The sequence below is a fragment of the Zingiber officinale genome, chromosome 1B (assembly GCF_018446385.1).
Source record: "Zingiber officinale cultivar Zhangliang chromosome 1B, Zo_v1.1, whole genome shotgun sequence".
NCBI lineage: Eukaryota > Viridiplantae > Streptophyta > Magnoliopsida > Zingiberales > Zingiberaceae > Zingiber > Zingiber officinale.
This window is the reverse complement of record NC_055986.1, coordinates 167849331-167871629: the sequence shown is the minus strand read 5'-3', so window position 1 is coordinate 167871629 and position 22299 is coordinate 167849331. Positions and strand designations below refer to the sequence as shown.

Here is a 22299-nt window from a genome sequence, read left to right as displayed (position 1 = left end):
ATCTCAAAGTCAACTTATAGCCAACCGTAAGTAGCTAAGAATTTTTATTTAAAAGTTGATCTATGAACTTACCGAGCATGTTCATGAACTAACGAGCCGAATATTGTGAAACTTGAGCTTGGTTTGTTTATCTTAACGAGCCTCATTAAACGAGTTCAAACGAGCTTTTATCGAATCAAGCTTCGAATAACTCATGAGCGGCTTGACTCATTTACACCCCTAGAGATTCATACTTGCATTCATTCATTCAACATAGTAAAAAGTGATTACGTTAATCCCAGGTGTCCCTCGCAGTACGTTCCCATTTTATACAAAAGAAAGTAAATCCCAAAGTCAACTTATAGCCAACCGTAAGTGGCTAAGAAGTGGAAAGAATTTTTTCCTAAAGACGTATGTCGGGAATTAATCTCTGTCCCATTATAATAAATCCATTATCCTCTAGCCAATTGAGCATTTCATGAGGACACATTCATTCACTCATTCATTGAACCACCATTAGAGGGTTACAGAACCTGATAATAAGTATAATAAATGAGCAAATGAAACAATTGGATGATAAGTCTGTTCACATTCTCATCAAAACATCTAGAATATATACATTTTTAAAATAGTCGAGCTAGTTACATACATAATCATGAGTAATAATAAGTAATGAATACTGATTTGTCAATTGTAGCCTACTTCTACGGTGCTAATCTAAATACTTGGCTCAATACTCATTCAATGAGTGCAAAAGCCAATAGAGTAAATCATCCAGGCAGTAAATGTGACGAAAGTTTGAGAACACAAAAATCTCACATGCAACAACAATTCAAGAAAAATTGGCAAACTTCACAGGCATGGAAGCATTCCTACATGATCAGAATATACAATGATGGTAATGGTTATTTGATATAGCGATGTAGGAAGAGATAGAAGCATTAGTTGTTATCTGCTTTTTGTCTCCTAGATGCTTGTGATGATTCCTCACTGATGTCTACCATCATAGATTGATGAACAGCTTGGTTAATTAATGATGTAGATTCATCAGGATCCTATAAATGTCAAGGAAAACTAGAGTGAGTGAAGTAAACATGGCATAAGACATATAGACGATGGATAAAATGTCGCGCTATACAATATCGACTGTTTCATATGACAAATTGACAACTTAGCCGGAAACCTAAATAGAGGAGGTTATAGAAAAGCTCCTGGTCGAAACTTTCAAATGACCATGTATACATGCATAAAATACCATGTATAAAATACAATCTTGTTGCAGACAAAAGTAGAGATGCCAGCCAATCCAGCCTAAGGTTGAGCTCCATTTGGTTTAATAATTCAATGAATTACTAAGCAACATTCATCTATTGAAAACAACAAAAGAAGCCATAGAATAATTTTTAGGGCAACTGATGAAACAATAATTCACTCAATGTGGTATTCCATGTCGAAAAAATGAAAATAAAAAACCATTAGAATGATAAGCAAATCTATACCCTGAATTCAGATAATGAAACAGTAGCAACAGGTCGTCTGTTAGATGCTCGCTTGCCGAGATTAATTTGCACAGAGATATTGGCTTGGGAAATATCGACACCAGAATTTTGCAGTGCTTGAGTTAGTGTCGTCAAAAGCCTGTTAGCGAGAAGTAATGGTTAATTTAGAGAATATGAAGTAGCAGATTGGAATGCAATTAACTGAAATAAATTTTCAAAACAAATCACCTCCATGAACCCATGCAATATGCAACCTGACATTGTACATGCAAATGAAAACACAAAATATAGCAAGAAAGAAGTAGACCAGATATCAATAAAATCTATAATTACATAAAAAGGATTAACATCAGAACTAAAATTATATCGGAAATAGAAAGATTTGATCTTGTTGAAGTTGCTTCGAAGTTACAATATCCTACTTTAGTACATGAAGAAACCATATAAGGGAATGGAGAGGATGAAAAGAGTGACAAAAGATGAGAACAAAACCATCCTCACTGTAAAATAACTAGCCAAATGGATTCTTAACTCTATCTGGAACAAAAAATCACCAACAAACAGCTATTACTAAAATGTCCAACCTAACAAAAACCCAATACATACCCCTGTGAGTAAGTGGCAGATGCATTGAATGTGCCTTCATCAATTATCAACTCTTCTTGTTCATTCAGTATTGCATTGCTCACAGCACAATCAGCAGGGCTGGACAATCCTAACCAATATGATTGAGCTTGAGAAGGCATGTTGTCTGCATCTGAAATAAAACGTGTGACAGCATACCCTAAAACAGTGGATAATAAATTTGGCCATGATACAGAAATCGAACTTACTTATAAAACCTGTTGCCGTTTCTGTTGTCTTGTAGGGTACACTGGGAACTAGTTCTGATTCTGTTGGATTCTGGGGATTTGGAAGCATAGCAGGTGTAACTGAGATGTTGCTTTCATCATACTGTCCAGAGAAAACAGATGCAGGCACAGAACTATTTCTTATGACTTGAGATGCATCAGGCAAACCATCTATGTTGACTTGGTTATTCTGTTGTACAATAAAACAATTGAAAAAAACTTCACAAGAGAAATATGAACACGAACAATAAAATGTCCATTTCTTTGATTCTCCAAGTGAAAATTACCTGTGCATTTTTCCATAATGATCGGCAATAAAATTTCCCCTGGAGAGGCAAACAAAATTACCAAAAATTAATAGTGTCCCTATAGCTATGCATGGAAACATACTTTCAAAATATTTGAACCCATCTTTAAGAAAATGAAAATTAATGTAGGGGAAAACAAGAAACATTTGCTGGGAGTCACTTGCTGTGAAAAAACATTAAAGAGACATGATAAACTAATGGTTATGGCCAGTAGTCTATTGACAGTGATGATATAAGGTCACATCAACTAACAGTTTCCCCACATACACAACAGCATTTTTTGTTCACCTTAGCATGTTAGTCTCCAAGCGGAGGACGGGTCACAAAGTACTTGACAAGACTTAACACAAAACCAAACAGGAAGTGAAGTTGATAAAATGGTTGTTGCATCATAATAAACTTGCTCAAGCTAAGGACGAACTTTTCAGATCCAGAGTTCACCCTGAAATCTCTTTGAACCTATTCAGGAATTTTCTGTTGCTCTAGCGTTCAGCAGTACACTATTTGAAAAACTTCAGCTCCATAGGACTGCTGTTTAATCATACTCTTTATTCTGACTTTCTTCTTTTTTCACACATTCAAAGTTCATAAAAACAATTTAAAGACTCGTACACGGCCTTCCAACAAAGATTTTTTATGACTAAGGTGACAGGCAGACTTTAAGATTTATTTTTCATAATATACTCACGATAAAAAACGTTCAAGCCAAGGTCTAAAACTGATGATCAAATAATTAGGCTAAAGTAGATGATATGATTTTAAGAAATTAACAAAAAAAAAAAACTGTCACCGAGAAATCCAGCTCCAATTCAATGTTTTAAGCAAATATGAATATACAGTCAGGAAGCCTATCAAATTATTACCCATGGCATTAATTTTGCATCATCATGATTCCATCCTGAGTACGAGGTCTCATACTTTTGAATCTTTTCTTGTAAAAACCGTATGTATTCGATTACCTGTTATATCCATGAAGAACTATAAATATAAAGGCACATGGTTGAAGGAAAGAGAAAAAAAGCTATGCACTTGTAATATTTTTACCTCCAGAAGCAATGATGCTTTATCTCTCTTCTGATCGCTATGAGGTATGAGTTCCCCGAGTATCTGAAATCTGCAAGTACAGAAGATGTTTCTAATGCAATATAATTATCCACATAAAAAGGGGAAACCACATCTCATCTGTTGCTACATTTAAAATAGACAAAAAAAATTTAGAAAAGATAAATTTAGTCAAGGAAGCTAACAAAAACACATTTGTTCCACTCCCAGTTTAATAGAATAAAGCATCCTAGTTGCTAATTTTTCCAATTCAGGCCGCCTAAAGTAACAAACAGAAACTTAAGCGACTATCAATTGATTCATAAGCAGAATAACCAAATGCAAGCATGGGCACTAAAACATAAAAGAGTTTCCAAGAAAGATAGTTCAAGAGAAAGATGAAAATTAATTCCTAATTTCAAATGATACTTATTTGTTTGACAAAGGAAGTTCTTGCATATTTTAACCACAGGGTTGATCTAGGGATCTTAACCTTCCATGACCACCATTCTCCAAGGACACTTAATAGATAATGAGGTAATGGTTACTTAAAATCAAAATTAAGAACAATAATGGAAGATGTTTTGCCTAACACACACAGGTCATTATCTTTTACTAAAAAATAGTGGTTCCTCATGTGCTGGGGGTCGCTAATGCAAGGTAGGGAACTCCTTGTTTTGCAAGTGCAATTTCAGACAATGGTGTCCAACTAGCTCAATCACTCGGAGAATGATCAAATACCACATAGCTACCGCCTTAGAGCCACTCCATCCTCAAGATGTAGGAAAAATACTTCTGAAATGTACATCATAAAGTAAAACAACATAACTCCAAATAACAACTAGCAGTGCATCGCAACTCTTTAGAATTTGACTATACAAGTCTTATTCGACTACAAGTTTTAACTTTTATGTAAGGATACATTGTTAGTATGCCTACATCATTTTCTGGAAGATCATCCAAAACACCAAACAAGTAGAAGGTCAGAAGCAAAACGCCTAGCTGCCTAAATAAAGCACTGCAGTTTGTAACCGCTCAAAACTTACAAAGCAAACAGTTCAGGCAAAATGTTAACTAGGGGTCTTAAATAAAAAGATGGATAATGTTACACAGGAAGTACACGTATACTACCATTCCATCTACTTGCCTGTCATTAATTTTGTTTCTTCTCCGCTGCTCCATTGCAGAATGTTTTGATCTTGGGCTACTGGGCAGGTCATCGGTTCCACTTCCTTTTCCATCTATTTTGGTCCCTAAATCTGTCGTCACCAACAAGGCGAGCATACGAACACATCAGTACTAATCTGAAAGCCCCCGAGAGGAATCCCATAAAGGACAAAATTTTGAAAAAGAAAATCTTAAGGTGAAAGCCGAGGCTCACCGTTTAGGTTCTATAAGCAGCAAAACGAGTAAGAAAAGGAAAAAAGAAAGATGGCAAAGGAAATGGGAACCTTTATGGGAGAAGGGGCTCTCTCTCTTCCCAAATTCGCGATCATCGTCATCCTCTTCTTCGAATCCCCTACTGGATCTCAACGCAGCCGCTTCCATGGAACTCTCGGGGAGAATAAACAAATTGGGAAGACGAAGAACAAAACTAAGCTATCGGCGACGGCGGCGCCGAAGGAACAAAGAGGATTTGGAGCGGCGGCAGCGTGGCGGCCACTGCGTCGAAAGGAGGAATTGCTTAATAAGAAGTATATTTTTTAAAATAATAATAATAAAATTAAATGGAATTCGAGCCCTAAGACTTTAGTTGGCGCTTTACAGAAAAACTAAAGAAAAAGAAAAAGTAAATTTTCCAAATATAGCAGGAACAGATCTTTTCTAGTCGTCCTTTTTATAGACACAATCCAAAACAACAGATTTTTTTTCCTTTTTTAGTTCTTAAAAGGATCAAAATTTAACTATTTTAGACAAATAAATATCTGGATGAATTTGTCAAAGCTAGATCTTCAACGATCCACACAACTTACTTGTGTTGGGATCCTGCTAGATTATTTTGTGACCAATTTGATAAAGCATCCATATCTACATTGTTGCACCGAGCTAACTAGAGCTGATCCACACTAGTGAACAGACAAAATTAGATGATTCATAGTTTCACTGGTTGATGATGGCTTTTTATTGTGGCCATGTTGCTCAGCTCCATCTGTTGATTCTCAATCATCCTTAAAACTCCAGCGGCCTCGCTGCCCGGTGGGAGAAATGTATCGTTCTCGACTAGGCGACGCCTAGCTATTCTTGCGATTGCCTGATTGACATCCCCTATCGAGGGACGCTTTCTAGGTACCTTGTGCAAGCACTTGTAAGCAATGTCAGCTAGAAGCTTTACCTCCCCTGGGCTGCTTCTTCCAACAAGCCTCTTATCGACAATCTCTTCCCAGTCGGCTTTGCCATCCTCACCTATCACTGCCTGACAAGAGTAAAATGCAGCAATGTAAGCAGACAGTTTTAAGTGATCAAGTGTGGCCGCATTCTTTGTACATAGAGCAACTTACAAGATCGATATAGTCCATTAGACCTTGCTGTGGATTTATTGCTGTGATTAGCTCGAACAATATGATTCCGAAACTGTATATATCACTCTTCTTTGTGAACTTGTTCGTTGACATGTAGTCTGGGTCCATGTAACCATATGTGCCCTTGAGACCTGACTTTCTTCCATCGAATGTATCTTCTTCCTTGGACAGACCAAAGTCAGAAACCTGAGAACATGTTTGGAGAGAAAAGATTATTCCGGAATGCCAAGACGTGAAGGAAACAAAACCAATGAAATCTGCAAGGTTCTAAAAATGTAAGACAAGGGCCATATCAGTTCAACTAACATGATATTTGATTATAAAGGATCTGCAATATACAGCCCGTAGCAAAATTGGCAAGATACAAAGGTTGTGCAGGAATTTCTCACCTTGGCCCTCATTGATTTGTCCAACAATATGTTAGCTGATTTTAGATCTCGATGTACGACGTGTGGGACAGCCTGTGAGCAAATAATTGAAATGATTAACATGCTTGAGACAGTAGCCAACATCTTCAAGTGAAATAAAGCATACCCCTTCGTGAAGATACTCTATTCCGTTTGAGACATCGTATGCAATTTGCACCCTCTCCTCCCAGCTCAAAATCCTTGGTCCATCGTCTAAGTTCATGGCATGTGTTCAAATGCACTCATGAGGGCCATGCATAGAGATATTGGCATAAAATGAAACACCAGAATGAACAAGAAGTCCACAATCTATTTGATATATATATATATATATATATATATATATATATATATATCAACAAAGTATGCAAGTGAAGGGACAATCAAAGAATAATTCGGAACTTACTGTATAAGAGGGTAGCAAGATTGCCATTGGTCATGAATTCATAAACAAGCATGCGCTGACTTTTATCTATACAATATCCAACCAAATTCACAAGATTCCTGTGGTGCAACCTACTAAGTAGAAGTACCTAAACAGATAGAAGGGAAACAAACATTACAATCAATGTCTATAAAATGAAAATATAACAAGGCATTTCCGGAAGAAACTAAATAATAAAATGCTGTGAGCACTCCATTTAGAATGTCTTGGCTTGCATTGATATCAATACTAAAATGTGACACACGGTATAACCACTGTTACTTGTAAGATTGCATGATGGAATTCGCTGGTTGCATGCACCTCTTGCTAGAGTTCGGATCTGTGAATGAATTGCTCGACATCTGATGAATGTTGTCGATTCTTAGGTTATCAAGTTGCAAGTAATCTCATCGTGGATGATTTACAAAGGTTCTACATGTATTCTGAGATAGAACTTTGCAGGACTGAGACTATATATATGAAATGTTTTTTATATAGTTCGCATAACCAATTGTTTATATCTCATCACGGATGGGATTTTGCAGGAATAAATAAAAATAACATGGATACATATAGTACTCATGATAAAAGCCTAACCTAGAAGTACCAATATGTGGACAATGACCCCACTACACGTAGTAAACTAGTAACACTCTTAACACTCCCCTTTGAGCAAAACGTTGGCTACCATTTATATTCAACTTGTTGCATAAACTTGAAAAAGTTCCCATACACATGAAAGGATGACACTAAGCAAGACCATAACTATAAAAACGAACAACATAACTAAACAAAACTTTGAGATATATTTATGGGGCACAGAGGCGGCAGCCCCTTCAACCTCAGATCAACCAGCACATGAATAAGAGATATAAATAAAAAGAAAAAAAAAGAAGATAAAATGAGAAAACAAATCTATCGAGTGAACTTCTTCCTATAATGCCAAATACAGAAACACATGATAGCGTGCTGGAAACCATATGGGTGATGATCAAGATCATGTAATACCATGTTAAGTTTGAAGAAAGAGAATAATTTTTGGCATTTATTATGAAATAACCATTACATGGGTATATATTCAGCTCATGTTATGTGTTCCCTTATGCATTCCCTTGTAACCACCAAGCGTCTCAGGCCGAGGCATCTAAACAATGTTATTAAGTTCTTTTTCATGCATTTATTGTCCCAAAAACTGACTAGAATACCTCTGTTTGGAACTCCTTTTCACCTTGGCTTGAATCACTTGCCAGCACCTTAACAGCCACCAATTCCCCTTTAGGCATTGTAGCTTTATATACAGGCCCAAAAGATCCCTGCCCTAGAATTGTTGTAAAGTTTTGTGTGGCTTTCTGAATGTCCCTAGTTAATACAATAGAATCTTGATGAAATCATATCTCCAAATGATTTAGCAATTGCATCATCAAACTGCTATTTTGTTGCCATATGTTACTGAAAGAAAATGAATTTACAAACACCTCTATAGAATATGCATAAGTTTTGATAATGCAACACAGAATTCCAATTTTGATATTATGCCTATCAATTATACTATGTATCTGAGACTGAGCACAAAATTGTCGAGACAAACTAATCTCCCGAAAATGACAATCTAAGATTATTGTTAGAGTAGTGTAGGAATTTCCTTAATTGGTTAACAATATTAAATACTCATTGCACAATAACATTTACTGTAAGAGAGTAATACTGAGGTTCCATAATAGTTTAACCTTCTCGTTGAACAAATTCGATAAAAAAGAAATATCAAAAATCACAACATGTAAATATAGGCTATGCTGGAATGAGAACAGACTCAAAATATGAAACTAATATTTACCAACACTCCTGGACTATCATTATATAATTGGGCATTCAATTTAGTGAGATAAATTGATGAAACATGATGTTTATTTTTTCCCACCAGAAACTACATCTTGATTGGTGACAAGAAATACTACAGACCCAAACTATTAAAAACATTGTTTTCTGGGAAAATGTTAAACAAGGATCAAATCAGATTCCATGAGGAGCACATATGGAACATACTGGTTCTTTGAGAGGCCACATAATCCCCAAATTATCCAAAGAATAACAAAGGTTGATTTAATCTTTGAATGTTAATTCTCAGGCAGTTTAAGCTATGAAGCATGCAAATGTGGCAGCCTAAATAATATGTATGAATAATAACTGTTTTAAGTGATAGAGTTCAGTTTTAGAAAAGTACCACCATACAAAAAGTGAAGACGTTAACTCATCCTCGATGTTACAAGCTAATTGAGAGAATAAATGCAGTATGAATAAAAAAGAACAGATAACTAAGAAATAGGAAATTTAAAATGACTGCATACTTGTAAGAGTATCTTGGAATGGCTGAAAGAGAAGCAAAAAGGTCTTTATTTTGTTGTGGAGCATTCCTTTTTGTCATGTATTGCTTTCTGGAATCAATGTTAGAAACAGAGATTGATGCACTTGAATCAATGCTTGCGTTAACACCATTTGCACGTATAGGAAGAGTTGCTGTGCTGACATCTCTTGGATGAAGCTGGAAGCCAGAACGCTTTCTGTAGAGCCTCATAAAAATCAATGCACCACACCCTATCAAAATCCCAATAGCAACACCTACGGAGACCCCTAGAGTGATTTTCAACATCTGGCTCCTCATTTCGTAAGACCTTTAGATTCTCACAAGAACATAAAAAATTGAAGACCTACAATGAAAAAAAAAAAAAACAGAATATAAAGTTTTTCATCTGACCATATGTTTATGGAAATTACGAAAGTGGCAGAATATAAAGTTGTTCGTCAAACCATTTGTTTATGGAAATTAAGAAACAACATAAAAACAAGCCATAAATTCCAACAATTTAGGGCAACAACATTACATAACCACCATCCGTATCGTTTCAGGAACGCTATTTTGGCATATAATATTAGCAAGTAAAATGCAAATAGATCACCCAAGTAACTAAGGAAATTACACAAGATTTTCTAGATGTGGCAAAGGAAGACAAAGGTCAACTGAGGAGTACCCTAAATGATCTGCTACACACCCAAAGAGAACTAGCTCAGCAAACTGTCAAGTGTCAAGGTCTGCAAATCACTGAAAACAACAGACTAGAAGAAATCGGTTGGTTTTATCACTTCAAAGGGATGCCTGAAGCCTTGTAGGAACCAATAACAACGAGAAGAAAAGCAAAATACAACTAAAACCTTACCAAACTCAAGATTCAACAAAGAAAAATAAAAAATAAAAGTTCCTTACCGCTATTGCTAAGCCTTATCGCCAAAACCCAAAATTTTACCCAACAAATCAGTAAACTGAAATCGATAGGAAAGCCAGACCTAATAAATCGACACGAAGCGAATCACAGGAGATGGGAGCTAAAACCCCCTTTCAGCTCAACGTCGAATACGCATCACTGGATCAAAGTAGTCGAATCCCACTTCGGATTTCTCGCCCCTCTTTGCCGCATCAATCTGTTGGCGAAGAACAAGCCGAGACGATGGACTCGATCGGAGCGTACGAGAGACGACGGAGTCCGAGAGTACGACGAAGAACACCTACGGAGACCCCTAGAGGTACGATGTAGTCGCAGATCGATTTAATTCCGTCCGACCCTGGGTTAATTTAATCGAGCCGGCCGGTTCAGAACGGTCGTAGTTTGGTTTTATTGGCGGGTATGTTACTAAAATGAAGGTCGAGAGAACATAAGAAACGAATCAACGATTACTTGCGAAACCGTTATTAAAATTTATTTATTTATTTATTTTAAGTGTATTTTAAATCGCAATTGTGAGAAAAAAACATGCTCGGTAGATTTGGTCAACGAAGCCAAGTCAATAAGGGATAAGAGAAAAGACAACATCGTTGACTTGTATGGGAATATTGTTTGACCCCACATGCCCATGGTTCGCTTGGATCTTGGTTTTGATTTTCATTTAAGAAAATATAATATTGATATATATTTAAAATACTATTTTTGACCCTAAATACTATGTATAATATAATAAAAATAATAATAAATCTAATTAATTTTATTAGCTAGCTATGAGGGTTTCAGTCTGACCCTATAAAATTTTTCTATCGATTACTAAGGTAAATTAGGAAACACACACAGCGAGTAATCCAAGAGTCCACCATCCTTTGATTGTGCATCCCATTTAAAGAAAAAATTTCTACAAATAGGTATAACTGGGGATCAAACCGAGAATACCTGAATTACAACCTGTATATCTTTAAAAAATATGATAATTAAGTTAACCTCATTGGCTATCCCTGAAGTGACCGGCTCGGTCCCATGAAAGTTTTCCACTAACCATCAAGATAAATTGAGAAATGCACGTGGCGGCCAGCCCAGAAGCCCAATATTCTTTGATTGTATCCCTCATTTAGAGGAAAATTTTCTATAACCTAAAAAAATACCTTGAGAACCTAGATATCTAAAATGAATATCTAAAAAAAATGATTAATCAAGTTGGGTAACGCCGAACCTGGGTGATCGGCTTGGCCCCACGGAAATTTTCCATCGGCCACTAGAATAAATCGGAAAGCGCTCGCAGCGGGCAGCCCAGGAGCCCAGCATCCTTTAGTTGCATGTCCCATTTGGAGGAAAAATTCCTGCAAATTCGTCATAGCTAGGGCTTGAACCGTGGGTGCCTGAGTGACAACCTAGATGTCCTGCCACTGCACCATAGCTTCAGGGGAGAGAACCTGGATATCTAAAAAAAATATTAACCGGGCCGGGTAATGTCAAGCCTAGGGTGACCGGCTCGGTCCCACGGAAGTTTCCCACCGATCATTAGGGTAAATCGGGAAGTGCACGTGACGGTTAGCCCAGAAGCTCAACATCTTTTGATTACACCTCCTATTTGGAGGAAAAATTTTTGCAAATACGTCGTACCTGAGGTTTGAACCGCGAATACCTGAGAGATAATTTGAATATTCTACCACGATACCATGATCCCGAGACGAGAACCTGGATATTTAGATCCTTAGGTCGGTTGCTTGTGAGTCATTTGACCCATATAAGTGAGATTATTCCCTCTCTCTCTTTTTTTTACTGCTACAATAAAGTAAGTAAAAATATATTTTATTTATTAAATCGATAATTTTATTTTGATATATGAGGAAAACTATATCGGTTGGACTCGCCTAAACTAACTTCCTATGAATGAATTTCTCTTCAACTTGCTAACTCAAATTTAAGATTTAAAACTAGAACTTAAGGATCATTAATTTGTTGTCAAGGAATGGACTAAAGAAGTTGCAACATTATCGACAATCTTGCCCTATCTCCAAACATCTGTCATTAGTTGGTTTATCATGTTCAACATCGATCATCCTTCATCTCTAATAACTCCATTGTTGATTGGTGGCCGACAAAAATCTCTCATTTAGTAAACCTTGTGCATCATTGTTCTTTGTGTTCACCTTTCAAAAATGAACTCCTCCCTTTTTCGACTGTTTTCGCTAAGTCATCCTTATTCTTTAATTTGAGTGTGGGTTTAATCATGCTACTTATCTCAAGGATAATATTTTAACATAAGATTCCAAAATTTCCAAATCTAAGTCTGTGTTACTGAGTTGGTACGTGGGGGTTTCATCTTCTATTCTTCTGAACATTTCATTTGAAAGAAAGAAACAAAGAAGAAGAAGAAGAAGAAGAAGAAGAAGAAAATTGTGGAAGAATTTGCAAACAATTGAACTCACGCTCAAATTAAGTGCATGGTGCTTGGTGTCTTCTTCTCAAATCCTAAAGCATTGGGCTGCAGGTTCGTATAAACTTGCTCCTTTCAGCTAGCTGTTGCAATCTTCTTAAGGTGCAACTCATTGTCATCTACAGATTGATTCATTGCCAAAGGAAGAAGAGGCGTCTCGGACTTGCTCCTCCCTGCCCCAGTAATGACGCATCATTCTCTTTTAATTAAGGTGGCTAATCAAGCTTTGTCACCCACATTCTCAGTGCACCAGCATCAGCATTTGTAGGTACTAAGCTTGTCAATCCACTAATTGCCTCAAGCTTATTGATCGTGCCATGATTAATCAGGTCTTCTTCCACTAAAGCAAGGCCAAAAGACTACTTTTTTTTTTCCCTTTGGTGATGCATTAGCTACACATGGTAAAGCAATTTAAGGCTATGGATGAATGCTAAAGAGTCTTTTGGCAGAGGCAGTGGTCCAATGGAGCCATAGCAACTTAATTATTGGAGGTGGGCGAGCAAATTTATCCTCGATTAGGCGATCCCATTGGGCTGAACCTAGCACATCAGTAAAAAGGATGTGAGTACAAATGAGAGAAAAGTTGATGGTGTGGGTTGGTAGTGGACTAGGTGGGGACGACGATCGGGATCACTATCATGATGTTGTGACTTCTTGTTCAAGGAGATCAATAAACATCAACATGTTTGTAGTGAAAAAAGTGGTTAAGTATGACTCCAGTACTTTCATTAAGACCCCTGTTAAAAGTTTGATGGAGTGTTTCAAATACTTGTTATTGTAAAATCGTCTGTGTTTCTCATGTGGATGGATTGGTGCTTGGGACAGAAATCTTAACATAAACTTGTGAGTGCAATAAAGGGAGATTTATTTCAGTCTTTGCCAAAGCTGGTTTGCCAGTTCTTGAGCTTTGCTGTGGGACTGATCTGGTGCTCCTTCATGGCAGGCAGAGTTTGATAGGGGCTTTTGTTCTCTGCACGCACTCCTTTTGTCATACTTATTGAGGGCAGCCATAAAGCATTGAGCATCTGCAAAAGCTGTGATCAACACAATCTTCTCATTGCGATTTAATCTCATAAATTTGAGGGGGGGTTTTGTCTTTGTTTAACTCATTCTGAGCAACATCAACAGGACTGACTGTGTTGTTGAACTAGGTGAGAGTGCAAATGGGATGGGGTAGAGGATGTCGACTCGTGTCTTACCCCGTACCCGATATTCCACGATACATCGGTCACCATCTCCACCCCAGGTGGAAGACCCAATCAGTGTTCTTTCTTCAACATATATTAAGCTCAAGAAAATGCATCAAGCTTTAGTCCTACATTTCCCACATCCTTTTTATGTCTCTGTCTCTTTGAATGCACTCCCATTTGTGTGCTTGCTGCAAAATTGTCTAAGCACTTTGGTTCGAAGTTGTCGGTAGACATTTTGGGAATAAAAAATTTTCAAGCTACTAGGAAGGGATCATCTTGTTGAGACAATCACAGATTGAAACATAAAACACTTATCTATAGGATGAAAGATTGAAATATACAATGATTGCTGTTCTTAACTTGGTATTTTACTAGTTAAGTTACTGCATAAATAGCTAGTCATCAGGTTGAATTATCATTTATCAGAAGCTTTTTGAAGCAACAAATGGAGTCAAAAGGAGAAATGATGGCGGTGGTGTCTGAAAACAAGACAAAAAAGGTCGTGTGCCATCAAGTCAAACCATTCTTAAGATTTCCTGGTCTTCTAATGAATCAAAAGATTCTAAGCTAGATCTTTATATTCAGTACAAATTTCAATCCTAAGCTGTAATTGAAAAGTCTTGAGGATTGAACATGAATTTCTCAATATGTTCTACTGTATTTAATTGCAGCTGGTATGAAGACAAAGCTCAGAAATGGGTTGAACTTGATCACTGAACAAGGATGAAACAGCAAAATCTCTGGTCACCCCTTTTTTTTTCTTTCTACAACACTTGAATCTCATGTTGAAAAACTCTTCCTAGCTGAAAGCAGGGCACCCTTTAGCGTTCGATCACCGACAAAGTCTTTTATTTTCTGCAAAGATAAGATTGCATAGACTGACCTGACCCTTTATGTGCCCTATGTTTGCAAGAGCCTCATGCATTGGTGACCATCTATACCATTTATCTGAAAATGCAAGATTCAACAGACATGAAAGAAAGATCTCTTTTAGACCTTTGAAATCAGTCAGACAAAAATAAAAATGCTCTCTGAAGTTGGTACCACATCTCAATCTACATACTGCTCTTCCATTGTAATGATTGTTCCTACAGTAGAGACCATCTTGTGTATCATGTTTGTGGTAATATAGAAACTGATGTGCCGAGGAAGAAAACGACACGGCATCAACAGAAGAATTAGCCTAACATAAACAATATTTTACTAAAAGAGTATATCAAAAAGTCAAGAATAATCACCAAGGCATGAAGCTTAAAGAATTTGCATGCGATTAGAAGTGGCTAAATGAAGCAAACTTGCAAGCTAAACCAATGAAAAGTCAACAAAATTAATAACTTAATTGTAATGCTAAACTACACACAAATTGTTTCGTATCAGACATGATAAGAATGTTGACATAGATGTGGTGAAGTGGAGCTTGCATTTCATAAAGCTAATCAGCGTCTAATACATCCATAAAGAAAAAGATGCAGCATTAATTTGAGATGATGTTAGCAATGTGCAGAAGCAACCTGCCTCCTAAGAAATTCTAAACTGTAGATCATCAATCAGAATGCCATTGCCAAACATCTTAATCTTTTATTGATGAAGTGCATGGGTAATATTATAAGTTGGAATTCCCTTGGCATGTTCCTAAATGAGCTACAGTGAGGGTACTCCCACAATTGTTTAAGAAACTTGGGGCACTTTTGGCTGCCCAATTATCCATTCCATTCGAAACCAAGGAAGTGGATACATGATAATTGACACTATTGCCTTCTCTTTAGAGAAAGTGCCCTCAATTGCGTCACTCATGCTGAATTAAGCCATGCTCATAAAAAAAACTAATAATCCAGCATTAGTCTTGTCTTTTCTACTCCTTGCTCAATAATCCACTGCATGAAAGTGAAACCGTGCTTTTGTGTTTCAGTCCATGATCGTTGCGAGCATGATCCATCATCCAAAGTAAAGTAATTTGTCTTCCTTCTTATGATAAACCTAAAGTTATGCCTTGATTGCAGTGACAACAAAATCCTGGCCCTTGCTTCAGCAACTAGCACTTTAATGGTAACATCATCAGATACATAATTGTGTGATTGTTGTCGACGTTCCATTATTCTTACGCAAGGCATGAATGTGACTGAAAAGTCACAGCCTCCAATATTCTCAAAGTGAATGAATGAAATGGCTTAACTGATTAAAGATCTTGAAGCAACAATGAGCCTTAAAGAGCTAGTATAACTTTGTTTGGAATAACACATTGTTTTGTTTAGTTTGATCTAGCTCTGCTATTGTTGCGTGAGGTTATTGTCCATGTTCCTCCTTTCCACGCCCCTTTCTCAAAAAAAAGGATTGCATGTGTGCATTCATTATTTGCTTGGCATCCATCAAGCATTCGAGCCTTCACATATGAGAACAGGGAGAGAGAGAGAGCTTTCTTTGTCGTCTTTCTTCCCTATAAATTGTCCCTCAAACCCTCCATGCTTCCTTCCACTTGTACTCAAGCATATCCAGAGTTTGACGTGATGCATCCGGGCGAGGTCGCCAGCATGCGTTGCCTCTCACCTTCGCTCCTTCCCTATTTCATGGCTGGCAACGGCAGCAGCCCATGCTTCAACTTCACTGGCGGCGCTCGCTTTGGTTGCCACTCTCTGGACCAAGTCCAGAGCTTGCCGCCGTCGGTGCAGGAATTTGGACGTCCAAACTCCGGCTCTCTGACAGCGGAGGAAGAGCAGAAGCTGAGCGCCGCGGAGGAGAGGAGGAAGCGGAGGATGATATCCAACCGGGAGTCGGCGCGTCGCTCGAGAATGAGGAAGAAGAGTCAGCTCACCGGGTTGTGGTCGCAGGTGGTGTGTCTCCGGTCGGCCAACTGCCGGCTTCTCGATGACCTGAACCACGCCATGAGAGAGCGCGACGAGGTCCTCCTCGAGAATGACCAGCTCAGGGAACAGGAAAAAGAGCTGCAGAAGAAGCTCGACAGCCTGCAAGCACGAAACGACCAAGAAGATCTTTGAACGAAGACACCGATCGAGAGAAATCATCAGATAGGATTTTTGTGCTATTAATTTGCTCTCTTTTTTTTCTCTCTGAGAATTCTATCCGATGTTAATTAGCTAGGCGAATCAGCAAACGACAAGTCTGGTCATGGTGTTCATCGAACAGAGGTCGCTAACGGGAGTGCATTTGTTTTTGGAAAATCATGAAATGCCAACGAATAATCTTTGAACGATTTTGTCTTATCCAATCTGAGCGACGAACTTCCCTCCTCGATTGAATTTAAAGTGAGATTGTATTTGTTGCTGGTCTCTTTATGGGAAAAAAAGATAACTGGTCGTCGCTGAACTTTTTAAGATGTGGAGTGGTGTTGACTTAGTACACAATCGATCATATCGTTTGGATCATTTTTCTGTAAGTTGATCATGATGGTTCAATAATACATATTAACTAATTATTATATGAATGCTTAGATGTTTGAGAGTTCTTCACGACTCTTGGTCGAGAACACAAGAATATTGTTTCCCAATGGTTGTTTTCTCAAACCATTGTGGCCTATACAGAGGTTTCTAGTTAAAGTTAACCCTGAAGCAAGCAACAAGCTTCCAAACTGCTGTGCATGAGATCGTAACATTCACTATCCAAAAATACCTTTTTGTGTGACAATGACTGTTTTAATCTGTGATATCTATACTTTTAGCTAAATTTTTATCAGATCCATATTTATTATTAAGTATAGAATGAACAAGAACTAAAATGATCATAATATTGTCTCAAAGCAACAATTCAGTAAAACAGATCACTAGAAGCAAGTCACCAATCCAACACGAGGACAGACCCATGACAATGCAAATCACATAGTAACAAGTTTTAAGACACCAATTGCATGAAATAGAGACGGGAAAGTAGATATTAAGACGGCATCATAGCCATGATAAGTTTTCAGGTGATTATGACTTACTCCTCTTCAGACTCGGCATTCTGGAGCCACTCGACCAAGGGCTTCATGTTCTTCCAAACAATGGAACTCTTATTTTTGCCAGTGATGCCTTCTTCATACCACTTCACTATGCACTCTTCCTCCAATACATCTCCATCATAGAGGGATTTCGCCACCAGAGCAACTTCCTTCACTGCATCCCCACTGCATTTCTCACAGAAAGCCCCAATAGCCCGCAGGAGACACATCTGGGATTCCTCGCCCTCCATTGCAGCGACAAGGTAGTTTTTCTTCTTATCAACCTCTTTTGCAAAGCCTTTACCAACACCGTCGAACAGGGCTTCAAAGAGTGCGTCCATTATCTCTTGCTGTGAACCAGTAAGAGAGCCAAGAAAGGGACCAAGCTCACTAGCTTTGGCCCCTTTCTTCAGCATACCTTTGATTTCTGAAATGAGTGAGTTATGAGTGTTAGGTTTCTCCAGTATTTCAGCATCCACTTTTGCAGCCTCATTTTTCTTCTCTTGATTTGATTTCTTGGTTCCCTTGCTAGTCGCATCACTAGTGGAAAGCATGACCATTTCTGCAGTAGCAGCACTAAGTTGTTCCTGGATGCGCTGGCGAGCAGCTTCAGCAGATGTATCGGTTTGCCACTGGATGCCATCATCATCGACATCGTCATCACCATCCTCATTGTCATTTACTGGACTACCAGGAGGAGAAGAATGTTCTTCGTCTGAACCTTTAGGCTTCTTCTTAGATGCAGCAGCACGTTTTGAGTTTTCTCCATCCTTGGATGATACAAGGCCTTTCTTCTTGGTTTCTTTCTTCAGCTTTTTCAGTTCATCTGCAGCTTCCCCTTCCTTGAGCCTCTCTTTCTCAGCACGTCTCATTGCCTTATCTTTTGACTTCTTCTGTTCTGGAGGATTTTTTAGAATGAAAGTTGTGAGTTTATCTCTCATGTCAACATCAGAAATAAATCCACAAGCAGCACATTTGAGGGTGATCATCTGGGTTTTTGTGATAGTGATGTCAGTTTCAGGATTACCACACCCATAGCACTGCACATACTTCTTGATGAAGTTCTCCAAAAGGCCAGCTAATTTGACAGTGTCATGACCTCCATTGACAAGTGAAATGCCAGTTTTCTCATCAAACTTCGACTGGGCACCAAGCTCACAGCCAAAATACTTGGTTGTGTAAGAGGCTGGTCTGTGCAAGGCCTTTGCAATGTCAACCATGTTCACAACATTGGTCTTGATACCATTTCCACGACCTTCTATCTTGGTTATCATCTTTGGCATCTTATAACGATAGAAGGCATCATCACTGTTTGAAGCGCCTATATTCTGCAAAGCCATCTCCGCTAATGAAGACAGTCTACACACTAATGTCAGGCAATTGAAGTAGTGATTAATTTTCTAGTTTCCTCGATGCCGTATTGAAAGGTCACTACAATGGAAAATTGCTCTGAATTGCAGTCTTGGTTTAGATTACAAGTCTCTTGAAAAGGCTCAAGATGCAAATAATCAGATTTTTCTGAAGAGCATATATACTTTTTCCTGGACGTAGGACAGTATTCTCCAAGTAAACCAATTGATCCCAAGAAGAGAGAGTCCCTTGCAGACATAAAAGTTGCTCTACACTTAACACCCTCCACTTTGATAGGTGTTAGAGGTCCAAAGTAATTTTGTCTTCAGTCAGAATTCAAAAAAACCTGTTTAACAGAAGACAAGTCATGAGGTTATAGATATGGTAATTTGCAAGCTCCATTAAAAAAAGACAGTAAGTGAAACCAAACCACATATAGTTGGCAGAAAATTTGCTAAACAATACTCAATGATACGCTTGGGTTATCCTTCAAAAATACATTTAGTAAACTACTTTTATCACTCATCAAATGTAATCAAATTAAATGAAACACTGCTAAGTTATATTTCATGTGCCTGCTACTAAAAATCTTCTTTTATTTTAACTGTCATACTTGTACCATCTGCAACGGTTGCAAGATCAGCCAATATCATCATCTAAGGTGACAAAATGGGAATAAGACAAAAAATTGAAGAACAGCAATACATTTAGGGTGGTTTATATGAGAACCTGTGAATAGATAAGAGAAAGAAGCAAAGAAAGTGAAAATGGCATCACTGTCTCACAAAATTGGAAGGAAAAAAGAATATCAAAGATGGAACTAAAACCTCTCCGTCCATAATAGCTTCACAAATGGATAAAACAGAAGTCTCTTCTTCCTTTCCAAGACCCACAACTCAAATATAAAGTTCAAAATACGAATAATACACAAGGAATTGTAATTACACAATTTGCATGCATTCTTATGTACATTTAAGAGTTTTATCTATTCGGAAATTATGTTACAAAGTAGAAAGGTTTTCCTTACTGACACAAGTTACAAAAAAAAAACTTGAAGAGTACGGATTGCCCATATTCCTTTCATAGAAGTTCCCATTTTAATTAACATATCATCCATAACCATCATTTTATTCTCCATAATTTCTTATGTCATTTTCTATGACTGCTTATTTTTTAGATTATTTAATATATTGATATTGACCCATTTTGTCCATTAGCTTAAGGATTCCACCATTCCAACCAAATTACCTTTGCTGATCCAATGTACCCTTGAGTTTGAAGAACTTATGCAGTGTCGAGTTAGCATTCCATTGAAACAATGACAATTGTCCTAGTTAACAATATATACTCCATCTGACCTTCACTGTGGCCTCCTTCAAGAGGGATATTGTATAACTATAGTTCTTTTTCATGAGGAGCATTCCATTGAAACAATGACAATTGTCCTAGTTAACAATATATACTCCATCTGACCTTCACTGTGGCCTCCTTCAAGAGGGATATTGTATAACTATAGTTCTTTTTCATGAACACACGAGTTTGAAGAAAGTATGTTGACAAGAATTGGCAAAATTACATCATTGCATCTCCTTTATATTCATGTATAGCAATAAGACAAAAATAAAAGAAAGAAACCAAACATAATAAATAGATTCTAAATAATCAAAAGTTTGACTTGCAAAGAACCATAAGTATCACCCGCTGTGAAATAAAAGAACCATAAAACAAATACTGTGGCATTCATTACTATCTTGAATAACTATAAAACATAAAACCAAGTATTTTGTATATCAAAAATACTATATTTATTAGCATAATTTACACAAAAGGCATAGGAAAACATTCCTATTATGGATGAAAGTAATCTCTGGATAAGCTATAACTAAAATAAAAGGTACTTAATTTATTTTGGGGAAGATGAAATTATGAATTCACAACAGAGAATCATCCAAAATGCTAAATTTGTAGTTTCACTTGTTGAAGTGCATCAAGATACATAAAGTTTAATCTAATCTAGCACAGTTCTTAAGTAAACAAGCATGACCATTTGCAATAAATGTAACACAACCAATGTAATAAAAGTAGCTCCAGAACTTTTGCTGAACAACTACAGAAAACAATATAGCATATTATGATCGAGCTAAGTTACAGAAGCCGAGTAATGATCATACAAAATGAACCATCTCAGTCAACGAATATTTGCAAGGAGATATATATACACCAACAGTAACATTGTTAAGTTGGATTAGCATGATACATTGGCGAATTAAGGAATACAAATATATCTAGCATGCGAAGAATCATAAAACCTTTGTCTCAAGCATCTGTAAATTAAAGGTCAAATTTTGTACTACAAACATATCATCCTAACACAAATACATGTTCCCGACATAAATCGACCACAATTAGATTAATAATATTTCTCAGATCCATTCATGACTACATAATTCAGATAAATATATAACAATAACCTAATTAGACAGAAATGAATACGCAGATTTGCACAAGAAAGGCTATCAAAGAATAGCGTTAAAGAGAAGGAACCAAATCTTAAAGCAACCAATTCAGGCGAGCACGATCGAGAACGAAAACAAAATCCGGCAAACAAGAAGCAAAATCAAACGAAAATCAATCGAACTAAGGATCAAATAAAACAAAAGGAAGAGAAGGAAGGAAATTACCTAAGCGAGATCGCCGCCTAAGATCTTCCTCAAGGCCAATTGGGAACGATAGGGACGAAGCGGATGTGGGAGGAGACGAATATATATAGTGAGGGAGAAGACGGGAGTGCCCTTACGGAAACCCTAAGGACCATAGAAATTTGATGCGGAACCGTCCACGCGAAACGCGTTTTGATTGTTGAGCATTTCCACCCTGCGGGCACGCTCTTATGCGGATTACAGATTAACCGTCCATTTTTGGATGATGACGGTGTCTAAAATACTCGGACAGCTTCCAAATTATATATATAATCGATAATAAATTCATTTTTTTTAATTATCATATTTTTTTAAAACTTTTCAATTAATTTTTTTTAAGTAATTAATAACTCTTTAACGTTTGTCCCCCTTAGGAAAAGCTAGTG

At 37.4% G+C, this 22299-nt stretch overlaps 4 protein-coding genes across 5 annotated transcripts; 1 reads left to right on the top strand and 3 right to left on the bottom strand.

Annotated features, from left to right (window-relative positions):
* Positions 1 to 579: 579 nt before the first annotated feature.
* Positions 580 to 5265, bottom strand: LOC121990177 (transcription factor BIM2-like). 2 transcript variants are annotated; one of them, XM_042544380.1, is made up of 9 exons: positions 5130 to 5265; positions 4826 to 4937; positions 3682 to 3751; positions 3501 to 3596; positions 2617 to 2655; positions 2312 to 2519; positions 2085 to 2235; positions 1479 to 1617; positions 580 to 1034 (listed from the first exon to the last, which is right to left on the bottom strand). In XM_042544380.1, the coding sequence occupies exons 1-9, from the start codon at positions 5224 to 5226 to the stop codon at positions 921 to 923; spliced, it is 1026 nt and encodes a 341-aa protein (XP_042400314.1). In that variant the 5' UTR covers positions 5227 to 5265; the 3' UTR covers positions 580 to 920. The 2 variants fall into 2 exon arrangements, with proteins under 2 accessions (XP_042400314.1, XP_042400321.1); XM_042544387.1 differs by having other exon boundaries at positions 2085 to 2229.
* On the bottom strand, positions 5232 to 10576 carry LOC121990169 (calcium/calmodulin-regulated receptor-like kinase 2). Its single transcript, XM_042544370.1, has 9 exons — positions 10368 to 10576; positions 9374 to 9733; positions 8234 to 8387; positions 7011 to 7137; positions 6732 to 6817; positions 6587 to 6658; positions 6177 to 6383; positions 5652 to 6091; positions 5232 to 5340 (listed from the first exon to the last, which is right to left on the bottom strand). Exons 2-8 carry the CDS (start codon positions 9685 to 9687, stop codon positions 5771 to 5773), a joined length of 1281 nt encoding a protein of 426 aa, XP_042400304.1. The 5' UTR covers positions 9688 to 9733; positions 10368 to 10576; the 3' UTR covers positions 5232 to 5340; positions 5652 to 5770.
* Positions 10577 to 16192: 5616 nt separating this feature from the next.
* LOC122019429 (basic leucine zipper 43-like) lies at positions 16193 to 17138 on the top strand. The gene has a single exon (XM_042576921.1). It carries the CDS (start codon positions 16393 to 16395, stop codon positions 16924 to 16926), a length of 534 nt encoding a protein of 177 aa, XP_042432855.1. The 5' UTR covers positions 16193 to 16392; the 3' UTR covers positions 16927 to 17138.
* Positions 17139 to 17647: 509 nt separating this feature from the next.
* Positions 17648 to 22044, bottom strand: LOC121990156 (eukaryotic translation initiation factor 5-like). The gene is made up of 2 exons (XM_042544364.1): positions 21896 to 22044; positions 17648 to 19560 (listed from the first exon to the last, which is right to left on the bottom strand). Exon 2 carries the CDS (start codon positions 19202 to 19204, stop codon positions 17864 to 17866), a length of 1341 nt encoding a protein of 446 aa, XP_042400298.1. The 5' UTR covers positions 19205 to 19560; positions 21896 to 22044; the 3' UTR covers positions 17648 to 17863.
* Positions 22045 to 22299: the final 255 nt, after the last annotated feature.